General features: G+C 40.5%; 2 protein-coding genes across 2 annotated transcripts; both read right to left on the reverse strand.

Moving 5' to 3' along the window:
- Positions 1-3,606: 3,606 nt before the first annotated feature.
- Positions 3,607-11,396, reverse strand: LOC310954096 (calpain-2 catalytic subunit-like). Its single transcript, XM_083923398.1, has 21 exons — positions 11,053-11,396; positions 10,443-10,512; positions 9,636-9,754; positions 9,411-9,544; positions 9,150-9,318; positions 8,972-9,055; positions 8,670-8,755; positions 7,262-7,333; positions 6,937-7,097; positions 6,638-6,807; positions 6,524-6,535; positions 6,122-6,333; positions 5,988-6,024; positions 5,829-5,894; positions 5,681-5,738; positions 5,514-5,578; positions 5,286-5,354; positions 5,111-5,189; positions 4,788-4,904; positions 4,632-4,690; positions 3,607-4,542 (listed from the first exon to the last, which is right to left on the reverse strand). Exons 1-21 carry the CDS (start codon positions 11,287-11,289, stop codon positions 4,519-4,521), a joined length of 2,100 nt encoding a protein of 699 aa, XP_083779524.1. The 5' UTR covers positions 11,290-11,396; the 3' UTR covers positions 3,607-4,518.
- A 587-nt stretch (positions 11,397-11,983) lies between these two features.
- On the reverse strand, positions 11,984-20,004 carry LOC310954097 (calpain-2 catalytic subunit-like; the record flags this gene model as incomplete). The annotated part of the gene is made up of 20 exons (XM_083923399.1): positions 11,984-12,048; positions 12,129-12,187; positions 12,295-12,411; positions 13,593-13,671; positions 13,760-13,828; positions 14,491-14,555; positions 14,652-14,709; positions 14,793-14,858; positions 15,083-15,119; positions 15,336-15,547; positions 15,780-15,949; positions 16,034-16,194; positions 16,325-16,399; positions 16,496-16,581; positions 16,665-16,748; positions 16,858-17,026; positions 17,133-17,266; positions 18,902-19,020; positions 19,294-19,363; positions 19,768-20,004. 20 exons carry the CDS (start codon positions 20,002-20,004, stop codon positions 12,025-12,027), a joined length of 2,091 nt encoding a protein of 696 aa, XP_083779525.1. The 3' UTR covers positions 11,984-12,024.
- Positions 20,005-20,783: the final 779 nt, after the last annotated feature.

Raw genomic sequence — 20,783 nt, forward strand, 5'->3', positions numbered from 1 at the left:
ATGGTGGCTCCTAAAGAGGTTAGTATGGATGCTGTAATAGCATCAGTCATATCAGAACTGAAGAGTTTTTATATTGAAAGCAAAAAAAAAAAAAAACGGCACTAGTGGATTTTCTCCTTGGAAATTATGATTTTAGGCCTACTACCAAGTTTGATTGACGGATGATTCATCCGATAACCTTCCAGATATTTTTTGAAAGTGCCTGCTCTTTTCCATACAGTTTCCAATGACGGCACTCAGGTGGTTCTGTTGGCCTGGGAACGCCTCGGGATCCCCCAGTTAGAGCTGGTTAATGTGGCCCGGGAAAGGGAAGTTTGGGGTCCCCTGCTGGAGCTGCTGCCCCCGCGACCCGGCCTCAGATAAGCGGTTGAAGATGAGATGAGTTGAGATGAGACAACATCTGAAGCATCGGGTTAGCTCTCTGCTGTAACATCATGCTTTTGTCGGCATTAAATGAAAGATACTACAACTACCCAGCGCTGGAATGTAATAAAGCACATTAAGTAGGCCTTCTCAAATACTGTACTCAAGTACAAATTTGAGGTACCTGTATTTTATTTCTGTCTACTTACTTCTTCAAATTCCCTTCCTTCTTAAGATAAATAAAGTCTTCAAAAAGCCTCTTGGATCAGCTGGAAAATGCATTGTCACAAATAAAACTGTGTTTTTCATATCCTATCTCACAGGACAACCACACTACAAACATAAGCGAATAATAACAAACAAACAACAAATAAGCACAAACATCCACAACAGTAAAAAGTAAGTAAGTAAGTGTAGTAATATTAATCCAGAAACATCATATATAAAAGTAAAACACTTATAGGGTATTACACTACGTAATGAATACTTTTAGTTATTAACAAACGTTTATTTAAATAAAGTTTTGAAAGAGGACTTTTTAGTTGAATATTTTACATTTTAAGTGGGGCAGTAAAGGATCTGAATACTTCTTCCACTGCAACTACCAAGGATCTGCCTAATACATAAACAATCCTGTGTAACCTACTGAACTGGTTTATTGGCAAATGCCAGAATAACAAGTACAATGTGCAAAATAAACCCTTCCTCCGCAGTGGCTATTTTGAAATACAGATGCTCTGCTTTAGCATCACAGTGGCTTTGCTTCCTCTGTGTGGATTAGTGGTTTACAGAGAGTCAGAGCCCCGCCCAACATCCGGACTAGCTTCTGTTCCAAAAAGCAGAGTGCCTAAATATCAGCACATGTCATAGCTTGCCTGCTAACACTACATTGCAGGCTCCTGCGATTTTTGAATTGTAAAGAAAAGTAGAATTGTACTGTGTATATGTCAAACAGTTGACAGCCTGTTTAGCTAAAATATGATAGAGTTAGCAACAGAAAGCTCTCTTTTGGTGACCTGATGGTCAGATGCTTTTTTAAATTTTGTATATATATTTTTTAGGTTAATCATTATGACTGTGGTAGACATGTCCACCAAAGGTAATGGCAGCAAGCAGCAACATTTCAAAGTAGTGAAAGGGGAAATACAACCCTAAACCACACAGTGCAGTAAATGGCTGCTGCATAACTCAGTTGAAAACTTCATGCTATGCAAGCATTTTGTCTGTTTGGCCACAACCCAGTCAGTCACATAAATGAGAACTCTGACATCTACTGGTAAATTACAGACACTGAATTGTCCATCTACAGTGTGTTACATGGGATGTCTAAATCTGTTAGACTCTGTGGTGAGACACCATCTGCCACTAAAGGACATATGGCAAAATATCAAATGAACTTTTAAGAAACTATTTTAGGTCGACCTGTTTTCTCTGTTTTGGGAATAAACCTACACATATCTAGTTAACATAAACACTTTAGAGGATAGTTCTAACTTAAAATGGTCCTGAAAAGTATGCATAGAATAGAATAGAAATACTTCATTGATCCCAAGCTGGGAAATTGCAGTACACGCATACTAAATGTATATATAGCAAATATTGATATTGTCATTTTTGGTTGTTCACGAATCACTGCAGTTAGCACTTAAAGCAACATTGCATACTGTAAATATTTGTATTTAAAATAGCAGCTTCAAAATCTACTCTGCTTCTCTGACTTGTAAAAATAAAAATAGATAGAAAGGGGCCTTTCCACTCTGTCCAGCAAACTCCTGTTCTTACACTATGTAACTTTGGTGAGCGGGTATGATGTCCCGGGAAGTGTGTAACACTTTATTAAACTAAGTCACACGCTTATGAACTATAAAAAAATAATGGAGGTTGAAGGGACCATATCTGGACAAGAGTGCGAACTAAGGAGCGCTAAGTCGCTGTCCTTTCCAAGGTAAATGCTGAAGGTTGACTTTTGCTGGTGGCTGAGTGGGGACCTCCTGGTGTTGTGCTGTTCATCTGCAGCAGTGACACAGAGCCTGTTGAAAATGAGCAGTTCAAGTTACCAACTAACGCTATAGCGTGAATCATGTGTGTTATAATGGGGAGATACCTAAAACATGCAAGTAGCTCTCCAGGGGCTGGTATCACCAATATATTTTAGACTATCTTTGGTGTTAGGCCGGTCTTACAGTAATTTTGATGCTAAATTAGTCTAGACATTTTAAGCATGAAAAATGACACCCTGTCTCGGGCTAACTGTGGACTTAGAGCTGTGATATTTAGATGAATTTAGACATCTATTTTAAGTCTGACTAGAAGTTAAGCCAAGGTCAAAGTCTGGAGCTAATCCCAGCTGACATCAGGCGTAAGGTGGGCTACACCCTGGACAGGACGCTAATCTATCGCAGGGCACATAGAGACAAAAGGTCCTGAAAAATATGTGTAAAAGTTATCTACAAAGAGCAGGTAACGTGCGCCTAGACAATTGAAGTGCATGTGGGACATCACTAACTCATAACTCAGTCTCCTCCCAGAGCTACATGACTTGCCTACATACACATAATCGTTCTATGTGTAGCTACAATTGGAATCAGCCAGTAACAAAATGAAACAAAAGGCTGAATTAAATCAGCGGAGGCATGGGCTTATGCGATCGAGGAACATAGGAGCCAGGGAAAATAGGATTAGCTGGCTTACTATTCCTTGTGTTGTTGCACTTGGCTTGATGTTTGGCTGTTAGAAAAGCCGTTCCCGCTAGTTTTTGATCTGAAGTAATTTAATCACAAATGCATGTGTACAGCTGTACTTACATCATATAGTTGAATCGCACTCTGAAACAAAAAGATTGCAATGCTTTAAGAATCACACTTTGCGTAAATTTCTTCTTTATAAATAGCTTTTAAGTTCTTTTTTAATGCTAAGAGTATTTTGAGTCATTAAACGAACCTGTTTTCACCTTTAGATGTAATTTAAATTACAGATTTGGGTTGGTCTGTGAAAATTGTAACTCTACACTAAATATTGTATGGAGTAAAACTATTGTTGTTCTGACCTCAGTTCAAGTCTCAGTCTTTTGCACTGTGTTTGGGTGGGGTTAGTTAGTTGTGATTTCTCAGTGGACTATTACAATTCTACTGCTCAAAATAATATGCCATAAGAATAATTAGCTTAAATGAGTAGGCTGGAAACTGTTTGGTCTAGGTTTACAACAATTTGCCAGGGCAAAAACCCAACAAAACAAAACACATATTTTAATGTGGTATTTTAATGTAAAGAAAACTTTGTCCGTAGTCTACACAGTGATTATTTTTTGCATGTGCTTTCAAAGAACCTACCACCAAAGTAAAGGGAGGAGAGGACGCTCAGGACTGTGATATGAGAGAATTCCGCAGTCTTTTGATTGCTCTGATCGTAGATTTCACCAGTCAGTGGAAGTACAATTCTTGCATGAATTTAAAATAAACAGTTCAATATTTGTAATTTTATTATTTTAAAGGTGCTGGTAGGGTGATTCTGGTATCTGTTTAGAGTCTTTATGCTAAGCTAAGCTAACTAGTTGCTGGTGATAGCTTCATATTTAGCCTACACACAGACATAAGAGTGGTATCAGCACTCTCGTACCGTGTTTCGGTAAGAAAGCCAATAAATGTTTTGCCCAAAACACATACATACAGCATACAATTGATATCTTATTCATTAAACATGGAATTCAGATTAATATTTGTGGAACATTTGGGTTTTAATGTTTGTAGATAGGCCTAATCCACCTCAGAAATAATTTCCTCCTCACGCAGAAAACACACCAAGTAGTGGCGAAGTTCAGCCATGCAATGTCTATGAAAACCTGCGACAGCCGCAAGTCGGGGATAGTTTGACTTCTGAAGTTAAGAAAATACCCGCAGCCAATCAGTAACTGAGTCCTTTAACTCCAGTGACATGCGAGCCTATGTTTACAAAGAATTGTTAGCTACATGAAACACCTCCCGGCCACAGAAAAATGTGATAAACTGACAAGCGCCGTTTAACCACTGCTTGGTGTGATTTCTGCATAAGATTATTATCCATTGATTAAGTTGTACACAAGACACACACTGCAATTCATGTATAATATCCTATTCAGATAGGATGACTCCTCAGCACAAGTCTGGATTCTTCAAGGGATTACAACATCACCAGATCCAGCCACTGTGGGTTAAAACATGAGAACAAGTCACTGTGTGGTCCATAATACACTGCTTTATATCTTTGTGTTATTATCACAGATGGGCTCTCACCTCCATGAGACCCAACTCTATACTACCAGACCCATCCTTGTCCAGGGCCTTGAAGGTGTCTGTTGTAAAAAAAATTAAAAAATAAAATAAAAATCATAACTATACATCTTCATGGTTGTAGGACAGGAAAATGTGGTCACGATAACAAAAACTCACTGAAGAGTGACTCCAAGCGGATGATGCAGCAAACAAAGTTGTCAAAGTCAATGGTGGAGTCTGGTTCACTGTAGCGGGCCACAATTATCTGATGCAGAGGATTGTTGAGAGAGAAACCTACCAAAATAAAAAAAGATGAACTTAGAGATAATATCTAACAGCACGTATTACAAAACATTAAGGCAGCAAACTCAACATGTGCACCAAATTCTATTAACATCTCTTTACTTTACTTTTTTGATTGTTCCATGTAAATCTGACGAAAAAAAAATATATATAATATAAGGCCACCAGCCTTATATATTATGAAATTGACTTCTCACCAGCCTCCTCAACAGCCATCCGCATCTCTGAGGTGCTCATGTGGCCACTTTGGTCTGTGTCTCTGTCTTTGTACAGCTCCTAGAAGGGAGCTCAACAAGTTAATATCACCATTCCACCAATAAACTAAGTATATTACACAATGTTAATGTCAATACAAAAAAACAAGGAACACACCAGAGACTTCTCAATCTTTGTCCACAGTATCTTAAATTCTACCAATCCCAGCTTTCCGCTTCCATCTTTCTTTCAAGAGTAGGTCAAGGAAAGTAGTATTGGAAGGAGTAATATGTCCTCTCTCAGACATGTCCCTGCTGGTAGGATAGGTCAGTCATTTAGCACATGGGACATTTAATGGTTTCGTGAATTTCTCTTGACATAACCATAGATATGAAGAAAGGATACATCCAGCAGATTGACCATGTTACGGCAAGTCGTCAGGCTAAACCCACTGGTTTTGACGTCATCTCCTGAAAATGAATGAAACGGATAAGTTGTCGCGAGTGTCACTTGAACCTAAATGCACATATCGAGCTTGATTGAAAGAGGAGAAAGAAATAATTTTCTCTTACTTCTTGCCACCACTCGGTTGAGGATTCTCTGCAGCTCGAATGCAGAAATTTCCACATCCTGAGAGGCATATGACATGGACACATTGTAGATCATATGCACAATGATTAAAGATCACAAGATAATGTATTTAATGTTTGCCGTACTTACATGCCCGGCAAGCTGGCCAAACAGTTTCTTGAATCTGTCACCGATGTCATCTTCGTCAATATCAATCTAGAGATGACAAAGAAATAATTTTTTCCTTTTTTTTTGTTAACATCAATATGAATCTTCAAAAAGCATATACATCGGGGATAATGATTTTACCTGCTCAACATGGCAATCTACAGGATCATCAATCTCCCTAAAAGCAGCGAGAAGTCATCATTATTATATGAATATTTTGAATGATTATCACTACTTTTGTCATTATGAAATTGCATTTTGTGAAAGGAACCTACTCGAAATCGGCCGGTTTCTCAGAGAACACCCGCACATAAAAGTCTCCGTTCTTGTTGGGCTCAAAGGTGGAGGGGATGATGAGGTATTCCCCAGGGGGAAGACAAAAGTGGTTGCTCACTTCTCGCAGGTTGATGAAGGTCTCGGAGCGCGCTGCTGAAGAGTTGCGCAGGAAGAAGTTTCTCTTCAGGTGCACTTGCTTTTGGCCATAGTACTGGAAAATGACACACATGCAGCACAGTCACATGAGGGTGCCCTATACATTTCTTCTGACCATCTACTTTTTTATACTGTGTTATATTGTGAAAGTTGTACAAACATGCAACAATTTGTACGCATTCTTTGTGAAAAATGAGCGCTCCCAGCAACAGGTTTTTGAAGTGTCTTCATCTTTGTATACATACCTCCTCAGGCAACTAGAAAAGGACAAAAACAAACGTCAGAATAGGTGAAAATGTTAAATGCAATCACTTGTATGCATTATCACTTATATGCCTCACATAAAGGCAGCTCCTTACCTCGTAGATGGCGAAGCCAATGGTGTCCATGTCCTCTCCCATTTTCCTCATACGACGCTTGTTCTTCTGCATCAAGCCCACCATAAAGGTGCAGCCCTCCTCACCATCATCAGGGTCATCGTCCACATCGTTCAGCTTTATGACAAACTGAGGATTCATCCAGAAGGAATCTAAGAAGGGAAGCAAGGATTAGCAGGGAGCTGATCGACAGCATTACAGCAGCCAAGAAGACACACTGAATGTTGGTCTATGACACACAGACGCCAGAGCATGAGGAAAGATTGTGAAACTGGTCGTACCTGGATAATTTCTGCAGCCACCAGCTGACACGTTCCGTCTCCACGATTCTTCAAACTCTGTCTCTGCCCATTTCTTGAAGTCATCGCCTGTGAGTGCGTCAGGGGTGAGGTTGCAGATCTCAAGGCGAGAATATTGGCGCAGGAAGTCGGTAAATGACATCCTGTAGACAATACATTAGAAAATACAGAGAAAACAATCACATCCTGTGCTTTAAATTATCTTTTTCTATTACTGGACTATCAAAACGTCTCATAAAATAGAAATAAGACTATTTCAGGATCCCAGAAGAGGAAGAAAAATAGTTTAGTTTAGTTCAAGGTTTACCAGAACTCCCCGTCCTCAGAACGCTTCAGCCTTGCCCGGTCATCGTCACTCACATATCTCCACTCAGAAGAGCTGTGGAACAGTGCCAATGTATTGTTAGTTAAAAATAGTTTGTGTAATGAGGTTAAACTTTAGAAGAAATAAACAGGCCTTCACCTAACTGATTTTTTACAAACTCCAGCTACACAGTACAAGAATAAACTTCAAAGCCAGAGTCACTGCAACAATGTTTTACCACAGGATTTTCCAGCCATTCCACTGGGTGTGTATGTCTCTATGTGTAATACATGCATGATGGAAACACACACACACACACACACATGTAATAGCCTCTTCCAAACAAAGGACTTTTCAATAGGGCTGGGTCCTCTAATGAACAGTACAAAAGGTGGTTGGAAGCAGTTCAGTGACAGTAAAATTGAATTGTAGTGTTGGTTGAACAGTGTAATTTGTCAAAACCTCAAAACAGCCTACATCGCCAAACCCTTGAGACGATAGAACAGCAGGTTGTGTTGTTATATGTAGTATTAGTTTTTAAACTTCTAATCCATCCATTTTCTCCGTAGCTGTAGCAGTTCACTTTAACCATTTGTACACATCTGATGTAGAGAGGGCGTCAAAGCTCCATAACTCAGTCTGGTAGGGAGTTGAACAACATTTATGAAAGATAAAAGGCCTTCTCAGCATTCACACATTAGTTGGTTGGTTTTAGGGATTACAACAGGGCTGCCCAACCCTGCTCCTGGAGGGACAATGTCCTGCATGTTTTAGGTTTCTCTCTGCTCCAACACACCTGAATCCAATGTGCTTGTTATCAAGCAGATGAAGCTCTTCACAGGTTTGAAAATCTTTAGACTCAAGTGCTACTTAGGCACAAGAGCGTACCTATGTTCCCCGGGTCCTATGTTCCCCACTTTGTTTGTGAGCGGGGAACAAAAGGCCCTTTTTTTTAATGCATTGCTATGTTCATCATCTTAATTTAGCATGTTAGCATGTACGTTTTGCTAATAACCACTAAACTCAAAGTACAGCTGAAGGGAATGAATGTTTTCCAATGATCAGTTTATGTCCTCTATAAGCCATGCAAATGTCCAATTAAGTAGATGGTGGGACATTGCACTGGATAAGTGAAAACTTAGATCGGCTTATGGTGCTTGATTAAAATCCATGGTTATCTATAGGCTACAAAATAGATGGAACTCCATCCAATAGTCTGTCTGGAGTTAGAGGACTCACCGACAAACCTACGTCAGCATCTCTAGAGCCACATGTTGCTAACATGGCTAAAAACTAGAGAGGTACTCTGGAGCTGCCAATGATACTAGAGTTACTTACTTAGCTTAGCTAATATGGGCATATTCATTGAAATACCTTCCCTTTAAACTCCACTAAAGTACGCAATACTCACTTGTCACTCCAGGCTCCATTCCACTCCACCTGACCCCACGGGTTTCTAATCCTGATCAGCTGCTCCCGGTTTCCTCTGTACTCCACCTGGCATGGGATAAAGTTTCAACCAGAAAAAAAACAAAACAAAAGGGAGATCCTAAAACTATAGAAATATTATAAAAAGGATACAACTAGCAAAGGAATCCAACCTCAGTTAACCAAATTGTAACATCTATTACAGTATAGATCATACATGGTAGCAACAGCAGTTTTGCTTGGATGATCTGAGTGGTATTTATACAGACACAAACATTTCATCACCTGCTCTACTCCTGTCACTGAGTAGGCATGGCCCTTCACCAGCTTGCGATGTGTGATGGCTTCTGAGTCGGATGCGCTGGTTATCTGAGATGAAGAGGGAAAACGTGTGAGGTAAAAACCACCAGATATCACAAGGATACCGACAACAGTGAGTGTGAAACAAGAAGCTCAAACGAACATCAATGGAGCATCCCAGGAGAGATCCTCTCTCCAATGCCTTCTTAATGATTTTAAAGAGGTGTGGATCTGCCTTGCTCAAGTCATGCCTCTCAGCAATGCCTCCAGTGAAGTCCTCGAAACCCTCAGTGGTACTGCCTCCAGAAAGAGCCTCGTAGCATCCATTTAACCTAAAGAGAAATGGAGTGCATTAATGACCAGAAAGGTCAGAAAGGTAGGGTATCAAACAGAAAGGTATCCTGATGCGCCATTCTTCATATACTTGGCATAGGCCTTCTCCAGCAGCGCACTCCAAAACTCTGAACCCTCTTCTGAGTGAACAAACATCAGCTCTCCATCTTTGGTTGGCAAGCGGTCATCAACCACCACATCTGTCCAATCACCAAACTGCCAGAACTGAGAGCCACAGGGAAGACGCGATTAGCAAAATGAAACCTCACGGTAGCTCTAAGAGAATAAGGCTGTGGGTCGTGTCAAAGTCCTGTACCTGGAAGTGAAAGATGCCAGCATAGTTCTCCTCAAAGCTTTGATCATGGGGGACAACACGAGACAAAACCTGTTTGTTGAGAGTCAAGGAGGCAATAGCTGCCAGGAGCCAGCAGTCCCCTGAGAACAAATGTAACAGTGTTAGAATAAAGGGAACTCCCGTGTTAAATCTTATATAACACCCAGAAGATTTCAAGCTGCCACATGTTTAGTTCAATTTCATTGTGACACATCTTCAGAACACACCAGGTATGCAGTTTGTTTGCACACACAACTCTTGTGCAAAGGCATGGCTATTGTCTCGTCACTCTTTTCCCATAAGCTGTAAACAACTCAGCCCCCTTCTACCAGGGTGTGGACAGAGAAGACTGAAGGAGTGACATATGATGTCAGTGCACAGGCATTTACTTAAAGGTATGAGGTCTGGATTTAATTTATTTCTTTGTACTTGCAAAAATACTGCCAAAAGACAGTTTCCAAAGATGAAATGAAGCAAGGGCAGACTTTCTCTGTGTTACTTTATTCACATCTGCTAGCGTATCTAAGATAAGCATGCAAAATCATTCATTCAAATAGTTGAGGATGGAATGTGATCTTTGTAAAATACAGTTAATATCTAATTGTGCCATCAAAATGCATTTGAATGTGATTTGTTAGGAAAATAACAGCAGGTAAGTTATGAATGTGGGTCATTTTTTAAAGCTTAAAAAAGCAGACTTGTTTTTGGTAGAGTGTGTGTGTGCGTGTGCGTGTGCGTGTGCGCGTGCGTGTGCGTGTGTGTGTGTGTGTGTGTGTGAGTGACACTCACCAAGTGCTCCCTGACAAATATCAGTCCTGGTAGCATTTTCAACTATGAATTGTGGATTGGAACATATTTCCTAAAGGGAAAAACAAACAAATAAATGTGTCAAGCTGTAATGTTCCCTCAACTGAACACTTTCTAATATTATATTCACCCTCATTTGGATATTTATTTATGTTTTTGCTGTATGTCAAAATGACTTGTACTGTATAAAATGTAGCTCTCTGGATCCTGACACACTGCAGGAAATCAATCCCTTTTTTAGTCTGGGACACTTTTTTTTTTGTTATTACCAACAACACACATAGGGCGCACCGCACTATAGGGCGCGCCACACATTTTGAGGAAAAAAAAGACGTTTATATGCGCCTTATAGTCGCGAAAATACGGTATGCTTTTGTTGATAAGCAGGAACAAGCTTACATTACCATACAGTAGCAAAAATACTACAAATTCTTCAAACCAAAAGATACGCTCAAACAAACATTATATTGTTCAGAGATGCACATGGGGGAGTGTTCCATCTTAGATTTACAGTTTCAAAACATAGTTTTTACATAGTTATACACAGGGGTTGTACTTTCAGTAGATGTTTCAGTATACCTATTGTACCTACCTGGGGTCTTTTCCAGGAGATGCCCCGAACTTTGTAGGAATTTGGTCCAAGTTCGTTGAAGCCTAAGGATGTGGGCAGAGGCTCAAAGCAGTCATCCTCAAACAGCCGTCCTCTCTCCAGACAGCTGTTCCTCAGTGATTCAAAGTCCTGGTTGAGGTATTTCACTGCATGAGAGTTGGTTCCTATCCCATGGGATTTATCTCGGTTGTGCTGAAGTCTAGCTGCAATGCCAGACATTTTAAAAGATTGTAAGACTTTCTGTCCGTCTACGACTATCTCCTAGAGTGTATGTGTGTGTGTGTGTGTGGTTAGGCTCTGTGCCATATGTGCAGCTCAACTGTCTCCACACACCCTTTACTGTGCATACCAGACAGCAAACCTGTTCTGACTCACCTGTTTTATCCAGCCAACTGGCTTTGATAGATTGTCCATGATCAGCCCAGATGTGGCCCACATGGATGGATGGGTGAAACTTAAAATATCTGATGAGTTGAATTACATCTCTATATTTCTAACTCATTTGCCCCTAAACACCACAGTTACTGTCATTGCATAAAAGGTCCCATATTGTGAAAAGGGAGATTTCCATGTCTTGTATTATAATAAAGCAGGTGGAGGTGCTATATAAATACTGTGAAAGTATCAAAACGCTCAGTCTATTTAATCTCAGACTATTTTAACCATTTAATTTGCCTGACCTGTGCAAGGTTTTATAAATACACTGCCATACTTTCTTAGTTTCTTTATTTTATATCATTCGACAGAAGTTTTGCACAAAAAAAACAATCAATAAGACAAATCTTTCTCTACTGCACAAAAAGGAAATCACTTTAAGCATTTAGAACATATTGCTTATGAATATATAATATAGATGTACTTAATACATCAAATTAAAAATTAAAAAATACAAGTTTTTGTGTGGATGAAATGTATTTATTGATACTCTTTCTGCAGCTTGTCTTCTCTCCAGAGTCAGTTGATCGCCAAGCACAGCCACTGTGAGAGGAAACACAAATATACATGAAGCAAACTAGAAGTGCTGACAAACCAGGAGCTTCCGTTATTCTCTCACACACCTGTTGCATATCCAGCTCAATCTTTCCTGCGTCAGCTTTCTCCAGAGCCTTAAAGATTTCTGGTTGAGAGACAGACAACAAGATACTGGTAATGTAAACATGGCCCAGCTCTCACAACCCCACTGATCAAATGAAATATACTGGGAGTGTTTTGGCTGACACTTACTGAACAGCATTTCCAGTTTAACGAGACAGCCTACAAAACTGTCGAAGTCGATGGCATACTGAGCATCGGCATAACGGCTGACAATGGACTGCAGCACAGCACTGTTGACGTGGAAGCCTAGGACAGAAAAATATCCATCATCATTTCCTGTTACCTTGTAGAAGTCAGTTTCACAGAGGTGGTTTATTTCTGATCCTGGGAAAGTATATTTTTTTTAAAGGTGTCAGATATTAGCAGGTGGAAGGGTTTGGTTACACAGCCTCGCCCATGCTTGTTTTGCACATGAATGAAATCGAGTTCTGAAACTGGTTTATCCAGTCTGTCAGTATGTGGCTGCATAAGTGTCACACACACACACACACGCGCACGCGCGCACGCACACACACACACACACACACACGCACACACACACACACACACACACACACACACACACACACACACACAACGCACGCAAGCAGGCACACATGCATGCACGCGCACACACACACACACACAAACACACACACACACACACACACACACACACACACACACACTCACACTCACACACACATACACATACACATACACACACACACACACACACACACACACACACACACACACACACACACACACACACACACACACACACACACACACACACACACACACACACACACACACACACTCACACACACACATACACACACACACACACACACACACACACACACACACACACACACACACACACACACACACACACACACACACACACACACACACACACATTGCCAACATGCTGGGTTTTATTTGTGCAGGGATCAGATAGCAATCCGGGAAAAAAACATGTAAGTTACTGTTTACAAAAGTGGACTTTTTTTTGTGCTTTTTCACAAGCATGTCATGTATTTCTAATGTGTCTTATAATTTAAAAAAAATTTTTTAGTTAAAGGTCTGCAGGCAACATATCTAAATGTATCATTTTAATTCTTATCAGGAAAGCAAAGATTATCCCTCAATTTAACAAATTGAGGGATAATTTTAACACACTGATTCTCAAACTCTCTCTGGTGGTACTTGCAGGAATCTCCAAAATAAAATAAAAGGGAAAAATTGATTTCTAAATTAATAAATACTAAGAAAATACTTAAACTTTTAGGATCCTTGAAATGTAATTTTAAATACATTTAGCATTTCATGTCATATTTTTGTTTCTGGAAAGTTTCCAGCAATTTACCAAAAATGAAACATGTACATGGCCATGCTGCCATCATTTTTAGTGTATGAGTCTCCTCATATGATAATGTTACCTGCTTTAGTGGCAGCGCCTCTCATCTCGTGGGAGCTCATGGTGCCAGAATAGTCTGTGTCGTGAGTCTTGAAGATCTCCTATGATCACATGTGTTTCATTAACAGACACAGCCAGGTATTCGAACACGGCCAACACTCATTTCAAACCGCATACATCACAACTTACCAGGTATTTCTGGATTTTGCTCCAAAGCAAGTGGAATTCCATCAGTCCCAACTTGTTACTTTCATCTTTCTGAGGAATGTTAAGGTTTATAAAAAGCTTGTCCAGGAGGGAAGTTTGGGGTCCCCTGCTAAAGCTGCTGTCCCCGCGACCCGACCTCGGATAAGCGGTTTAAGATAAGATGAGGTACAGAAGCCAAGCAATGTGCTGCTGTGGACGGAGGCAGCAGCAAAACGCATTAACCACCTAAAAAAGCACTATACACTATATTTACCGTATTTTCCGCACTATAAGGCACACCACATTATAAGGCGCACCTTCAATGAATGGCTTATTTTGAAACTTTTTTCATATATAAAGCGCACCGCATTATAAGGCGCACTGTCAGCTTTTGAGAAATTTGAAGGTTTTTAGATGCGCCTTATAGTGCGAAAAATAGGGTATTTAATATTTCCACAGCTTTACCTTACTGTCAAACAGCACTGTTTAAGTTTAAATGGGGGAACTGAAGCTCTATGGTCTTTGCAAAACCACCAGACGCATGACAAAAACAGTAGTTTTACCTCACAAAGCATTTGAGTTGCTCTTCTTGTGCTTACTCGATTGGTGTGTGGAAAGGGTATTTTAAAAAAAACAAAAAACTGAATTGTCCCTTAATTTCTTAAGTTATATTGCACCAAATCCCTGAATTCAATTTCAATTTGGGAGGACGATTCATTTCTTTAAAAGGATACATCAAGCAGACTGACAATAAGGCGGCCTGTCTCAAGGCTGAAGCCATTTGTCTTGATATCAGACCCTGCAAGAACGTGACAAAACACAGCCAGCTCCAGCTCATATGTCAATCAACAGGAAAGGCTACACATCAATATATGTAAGAGTTTGATGTACTCACTGTGAGAGACAACGTTGTTCAAAATTTGAACCAGTTCAAAGACCGATACCTCCATGTCCTGTTTGCAAAATGCACATTATTATTAACTTGTTTTGCTTTGTAATCTGGGTTTAGAGTTGTTTAGACACTTCATTAACCTACATTGCCAGCAATCTGCTTGAAGAGCTGCTTGAAATGAGGATCCACATCACTCTCAGATACCTCTTCCTGTGAAAGGGTGACACAGGTAAATAGAAGCACCGACTCTTTAAATTTAAGCCATTTTCAAATATCGGTGAAAGTTTAACACACATGTTAAATACTAAGCAATAAGTATTTCAAATTTAATGTGACATGGTATTTTCATTCAATCACAGCACTAAGGTGAAAAGGAAAGAATGTCTAACCATTTCACATGCAAGAGCGGCTTATCATTCTGTGGATTTTCTTACCTCCTCGATTTCAGCATCAATGTCCTCCTCCAGTGGACTGAAAAAATAGAAATGCACAGCTTGAGCACATTGTGTTGGCACACAACAAAAATAACATTCACAATACGTTTTGACTTGAGTGTATTTAAGACTTCTCTGTGACCAAAGAAGGAGGTGGCCTTTGAGCGTTGTCCACTAGATGGCTGTATAAGCTAAAACTCTGAGTCTACATGGACCTGCAGACTCTCTCAGACTGTATGTTACTGACAGATACCTTGTTGCAGCCTGTTTCTCTGAGAACACCCTGAGAATGAAGCTGCCATTCCTGTGAGGTTGAAAGGTAGAGGGAACTATAGCATATTCCCCTGGAGGAAGTTTGAAGCGGTTGCACACTTCCCGTGTGTTGATGAAATTGCTGCTCATAGCCACGGCTCTCTGTCGCAGCAGGACATCTGGACCCAGGTGAATATTGTTGCGGCCTTTGAGCTGAAGATCAACAGGAGAAACGGGTTTTATTACTGGAACATCAAACAGCTACCCAGAAGACAGACATTTGTGATGTCTTCTTTGAATTTATAATATAAGGTGTGTAACAGCACAAACACAGACCTGATCTGGGACCTGTAAAAAGGAAACAGACCAAAGAAATACTTTAGAAAATCAGTCAAATACACAGAGTAGTGATTCCATATGAAAATATCAAATTATTCTGAGACACCTCATAAATCGCAAAGCCAATGGTCTCAAGTTGACGGTCAAGCCTCTTTTGCCGTCGTCCGTCCTTTTGCATCAGCCCAACCAGAAAGGTGCACCCATCCTCCCCATCCAGGGGGTCATCATCCACATCCTCCAGACGCACCACAAACTGAGGGTTGGACGAGAATGTGGCTGGAACAAACAAAAGTGTAATCTTTCATATGAAGTCGCACAACAGAACGTCTTGCTCAGACATACATGTGGTTTCTCCGTTACCTGGGTTATTGCGGCAGCCGCCAGCAGTGGATCCCACCCTCCACATCCCTTCAAACTGATAGTGGTTCCAGTGGCCCACATCATCACTCATGAGTGTGTCTGGGGTCAAGTTACAGATCTCCAGCGTGGAGAAATGCTTGATGAAGTCCGAAAAAGACATCCTGAGCAGAGGAACACATTTCTCAAAAAACATCATCACTTTAGTCTTCATAGTTGCTTGGTGATGGTGAATATGTCTAACCTATTGCCTTCATTCTCATGCAAAGGAAAGGTTAAAGACAATGGATTTACCAGAACTCTCCATCATTAGCCACATGGCCCAACTTAGATTTCTCATCTCTACTGACGTGGTCCCATTCCATGGATCTAATTGTGATCAACATAAATATTAAAAATAACTTAAGTAAATCCTGGAAATACCCAAGGGTAGCTGATAGTCAATGGATCTACAATGTTTTTTACCCATCACTCCAAGGCCCAGTCCACTCCACCTGACCCCACGGGTTCCTGATGCGGATCAGCTGAACCAGCCTGCCTCGAAAATGAACCTGTGAGAGAGCAACAGCGGGCGGTGTAAATACATACAGTAAAAAAAAAAACAGCTTGTCACAAGTTTAGATGAATCACATGCCTCCTGTGCACCAGTGACTGAGTATGCATGTCCCTTGACAAGTTTTAGAGCTGTGACTGCTTCTGTCTCATATGCACTGGTGATCTGAAAACAAAAAGAACACACACTTCAGTCTGATGACGTCAGAACTTTCCTTTCTTACTTGTATTTGCATGCAGGTCAGCATGTAAATCAGTACGAAAATAAGACCTACATTTATCGAGCAACCCAGCAGTGAACCCAGGCTCAGGGCCCTCCGAATTATTTGGAAGAGCTTTGTTGGAGCTTTATCTAAGTTGTATACTTCTGCAATCCCTCCTGTGAAATCTTCAAAACCCTCAATAGTGTTTCCTCCTGACAGGGCCTCATAGCAGCCATGCACCCTGTCAGACACAGAGGGACGGGAACAGATTCGCTAACTATATGTTGTACATTTTCACTGCATTTGCATTATAATAAAGCAAAACATATAAGAGAAATGATCCATACTTGGCGTAGGCCTTCTCCAGCAGAGCGCTCCAAAACTCTGAGCCCTCCGCTGAGTGAACGAACAGTAGCTTTCCATCTCTGGTGGGTAAAAGGTCATCAACCACCACGTCCACCCACTCACCAAACTGCCAGAACTGAGAAGAATATATTCCCATCAGTAAACTCCATACAAATATTTGTATGACATACCAGGCTCATTTTCAGGTTCATGCTTTTATTTTTGGATTCGTACTAGAACGCAATTCCATGGTTTAATGTTCAAAAAATACATTCTTTTTCACATACTATCTGTCTGAATATACCTGTATTCACCCTGCCTCTGTCCGAAACTTCTCATTTTAGGACCGGCTCTTTAAGCAACATCACAATTGCACAGTCCTGATGTCTCGTTTAAAGGCACGGTTTACTGAATACGGACTGTGTGCACGTTAACTGAGGGTGATGTTGGAGGGAAAATTTGTATTTGTGTAAATGAAAGAAAGATTCCGTTGTAGATGTTGAAGTGCTGATCAGCTTTGTATAAGAACAAGCAGAACATGTTTTTTGGCATGACTCATTTAGTGTTGAATTAATTGGCTGAAATTGACGGGAACATATTAACGGAACTTGTCATGATATGAGGAACTCAGTGATTGAGTTTCAACAGTTAACATGCAAAATGTGAGTTGGCATTTGTCTTATGTTGCCGTGGACTGGATTGTTGTTTTTCCTCCTGTTTACATGGCTCTGATGTTTCATGATGCAATGTTGGTAGATCGTCTAGATGTCAGAAGATTCAGACGCGCCCTTACCTTCTGGTTTTCAGTCGACAATGTCATATCGTCTTTAGCTTGGGAAAAAGTCCTCCTTTTTAAAGCTTTGAGACTTTTCACTTTTCATCCTGAACATCAGCCCGAGCTTTCAAAAACTCTGGTTTCTGATTTGTTTTGAGTTTATATAGTAGTCACCTCCCCTAGCTGTAATGTATTACAGCAGAGCTGTAGTACTTGACTCCGGACTTGAGTCCACCTCCTTTAAGTCTAGCACTTGTCTTGGCATCATGCCTTGATGGACTCGGCTATTAAGAACTGCACGTTGTTCATGTCTGCTGATTCGGGATCAGTTGTAAATAGTTTCCTAAATTTTATGCATTGATTAGTTTGATATTAGAAGAAAGATCCATCTTGTTAACTTGTTATTGCTAACTCCTTGATCACTACATTAGTCTTTGAAAGACACATGCCTGTTATTGTCTTGAACAGGATTTGATTTGCTCTAGACTTGGTCTTGACTGCCTTTGGACTTAGTCTTTACTTGGACTGGACTGGACCTGGACTTGGATTTGATTAAGTGGTCTTATCTACAGCTCTGGATTACAATCTCAAACCACATGTGACCGGACATATTTAGGGTTGTGTCAAAGATGCCTTCAAGCCCAACCAAATCCTGCTGCTGGTTAGTGAAAGTTGCAACCAGAAATCAGAATCAGAATCAGAAATACTTAAATAATCCCAGGGGGAAATTATTTCCATTACAAAACTCCAGATATACAAACAACAAATATTATACAGACTAAAAAAACAACAAACATATATCAAAAAACTGAATAAATATATATAACCAGTACAACAATGTATCTATTGCAGTATTTCCTATAGGTTGATTTGTTGTATTGGCTCCCTAAATCTGTACTTGAGTATCTTGGTTTACTCTATACCAGTGTGCAAGTTTTCATAAACAAAGTAAAAAGCCAACTGGATGGTCAGAGTCTAGAAGGGCCTTTGTCTGACCTGGAAGTGAAATATCCCGGCATAACCTTCAGTGAAACTCTGTCCATGGGGCACCACGCGAGCCAGGATCTGCTGGTCTAGAGTCAGAGAGGCTATTGCAGCCAGAAGCCAGCAGTCACCTACACAGTAAGAACAGAGACAGTTCCTGAGATTTGGCAATATGTGGCCTTCACCGCAGCACAGCGTGTGCCAACAAACCACCTATGTGGTAATTCTTTCTAAGCTTAATGACAGGATGGGAGGAGGGTATTAGACCAGGGATGTTTGTGGTTCCCATCTAAAAACCCATCCATCCATCCATCCATCCATCCAACCATCCAACCATCCAGCCATCCAGCCATCCAGCCATCCAGCCAGCAAGCCATTTATCTATCCTCTTTCCCCTCACTTACCCAGAGCGCCTTGGCAAATGTCTGTCCTTGTGGCTCCATCATCAATGAACTTTGGGTTTGAGCACAGCTCCTATACAGAGCACAAAGATATCTCAGAAAGTTAAACATTTGAGAGCAATCTCGAGAAATCTTTTCCTGGATTGTCCAGTGTCACACTACTGAGATAAAAGGAAATGACATTCAGTGATTCTGAACTCTTTTTTTAACTTGATTGTACAGTAGCCATAAATTTAATATTTTGCGGCTTTCAAATGTTCTGATCACAATTCAGTCAGAAAGTAGTTAGAGGTACTCTTTTTTAATATACAGTATTGTCTTCTATTTCTGCTTCTGCAAGTCTTGGAGTACTGGATTAAATATTTGCAAATCAGTAAAATAAGTATATAATACAATGCATGGTCAATGTGAAGCTCCCCAACCACAGGATAATATGACAGTAAAAATGGTGTTACTTTTGTTTTTGTGGCCTCTTACCTTTGGCCTTTTCCAGACAACGCCCCTGGTTTTGGATGAGTATGGTCCCAGCTCATTGTAGCCCATTGATTTGCGCTCAGCTGGAAAGCTGTTGTCCTCAAACAGGCGTCCTCTCTCCAGACACTGCTTGCGCAGAGTCTCATAATCCTGCTTGGAGAACTTCACTGCCTTTTGGTTACTGCCAATGCCTTGCTTCCTCTCCTGCTGATGGGCCAGTCGACCTGCCGTGGATGTCATCCTTACCTTTCAAGTGTATTTAGTCTGCCTGGATGGCGATTTCCCTCTTTGTGAGCTGCGATGGGTTGACTTCTTTGTTCCAGCCTCCTTTATAGCTGCCACAGGTGAGGGGTGGATAGGATTACAGACAGGGAGGGGCCTCAAGTGGACAGGTGGTGAGCAAAAGAGACATCAGCAACCCTAAGCAAATCCGCATTGAAATGGAATACAAATAGTGACACGCCTAGAGGCAACTTGAAGCACCACTCTCATTACCCATTATGATTTTGGGTGAGGGTAGACAATGTATTGTACTTATTGTCTCCCACTTCATGATGGTTAGATACCAGAACATAGGGAACGAATATTAATCTAGATATAAACTGGTCTTAAATCTAATAATTAGACATTCTTTAAGATTTAATAACATAACATTCCTAATAAATAATTAAGGTTGCAATGTTTTTCTCCAGCAGTGTTATTGTAAGGGATTAATTGCAATGCATATAGCTGAGAGTTGTGAAATGAAAGCTTAAACGCATGAGTGTTAAATTGAGCAAGAATAAGAATGGGATGTTACTGACATTGCGCCACAGAGCCTCGGTATGTCTGCCAGGTTCAGTTTGCTTTGGAGCATATACATTAGGCTCTTATATCATCTTATATCCTTATTTTGTACTTACATCCTCAAAGCTAAATACAGCAAAGCTAATCCTCAGTCAAACTATTCTCTCGTACCCTGGAATTACACGGCTGTTTCAGCTGTTGAATGCAATATTTGTTTTATAAGAAGAGCATTC

This window comes from Echiichthys vipera (assembly GCF_963691815.1).
Source record: "Echiichthys vipera genome assembly, chromosome: 11".
NCBI classification, from domain to species: Eukaryota; Metazoa; Chordata; class Actinopteri; order Perciformes; family Trachinidae; genus Echiichthys; species Echiichthys vipera.

Bases quoted from the DNA above. Each gene is read 5' to 3' on its own strand.
- LOC310954096 (XM_083923398.1), bottom strand. From the start codon at position 11,289: ATGTCTGGCATTGCAGCTAGACTTCAGCACAACCGAGATAAATCCCAT. The intron at 7,334-8,669 runs GTGAGTATTGCG...ACTGTTCCACAG, and splicing joins AATGGAGCCTGGAGTGACAA to CTCTTCTGAGTGGAGATATG. The intron at 5,190-5,285 runs GTGTGTTCCTTG...GCTCCCTTCTAG, and splicing joins CAAAGATTGAGAAGTCTCTG to GAGCTGTACAAAGACAGAGA.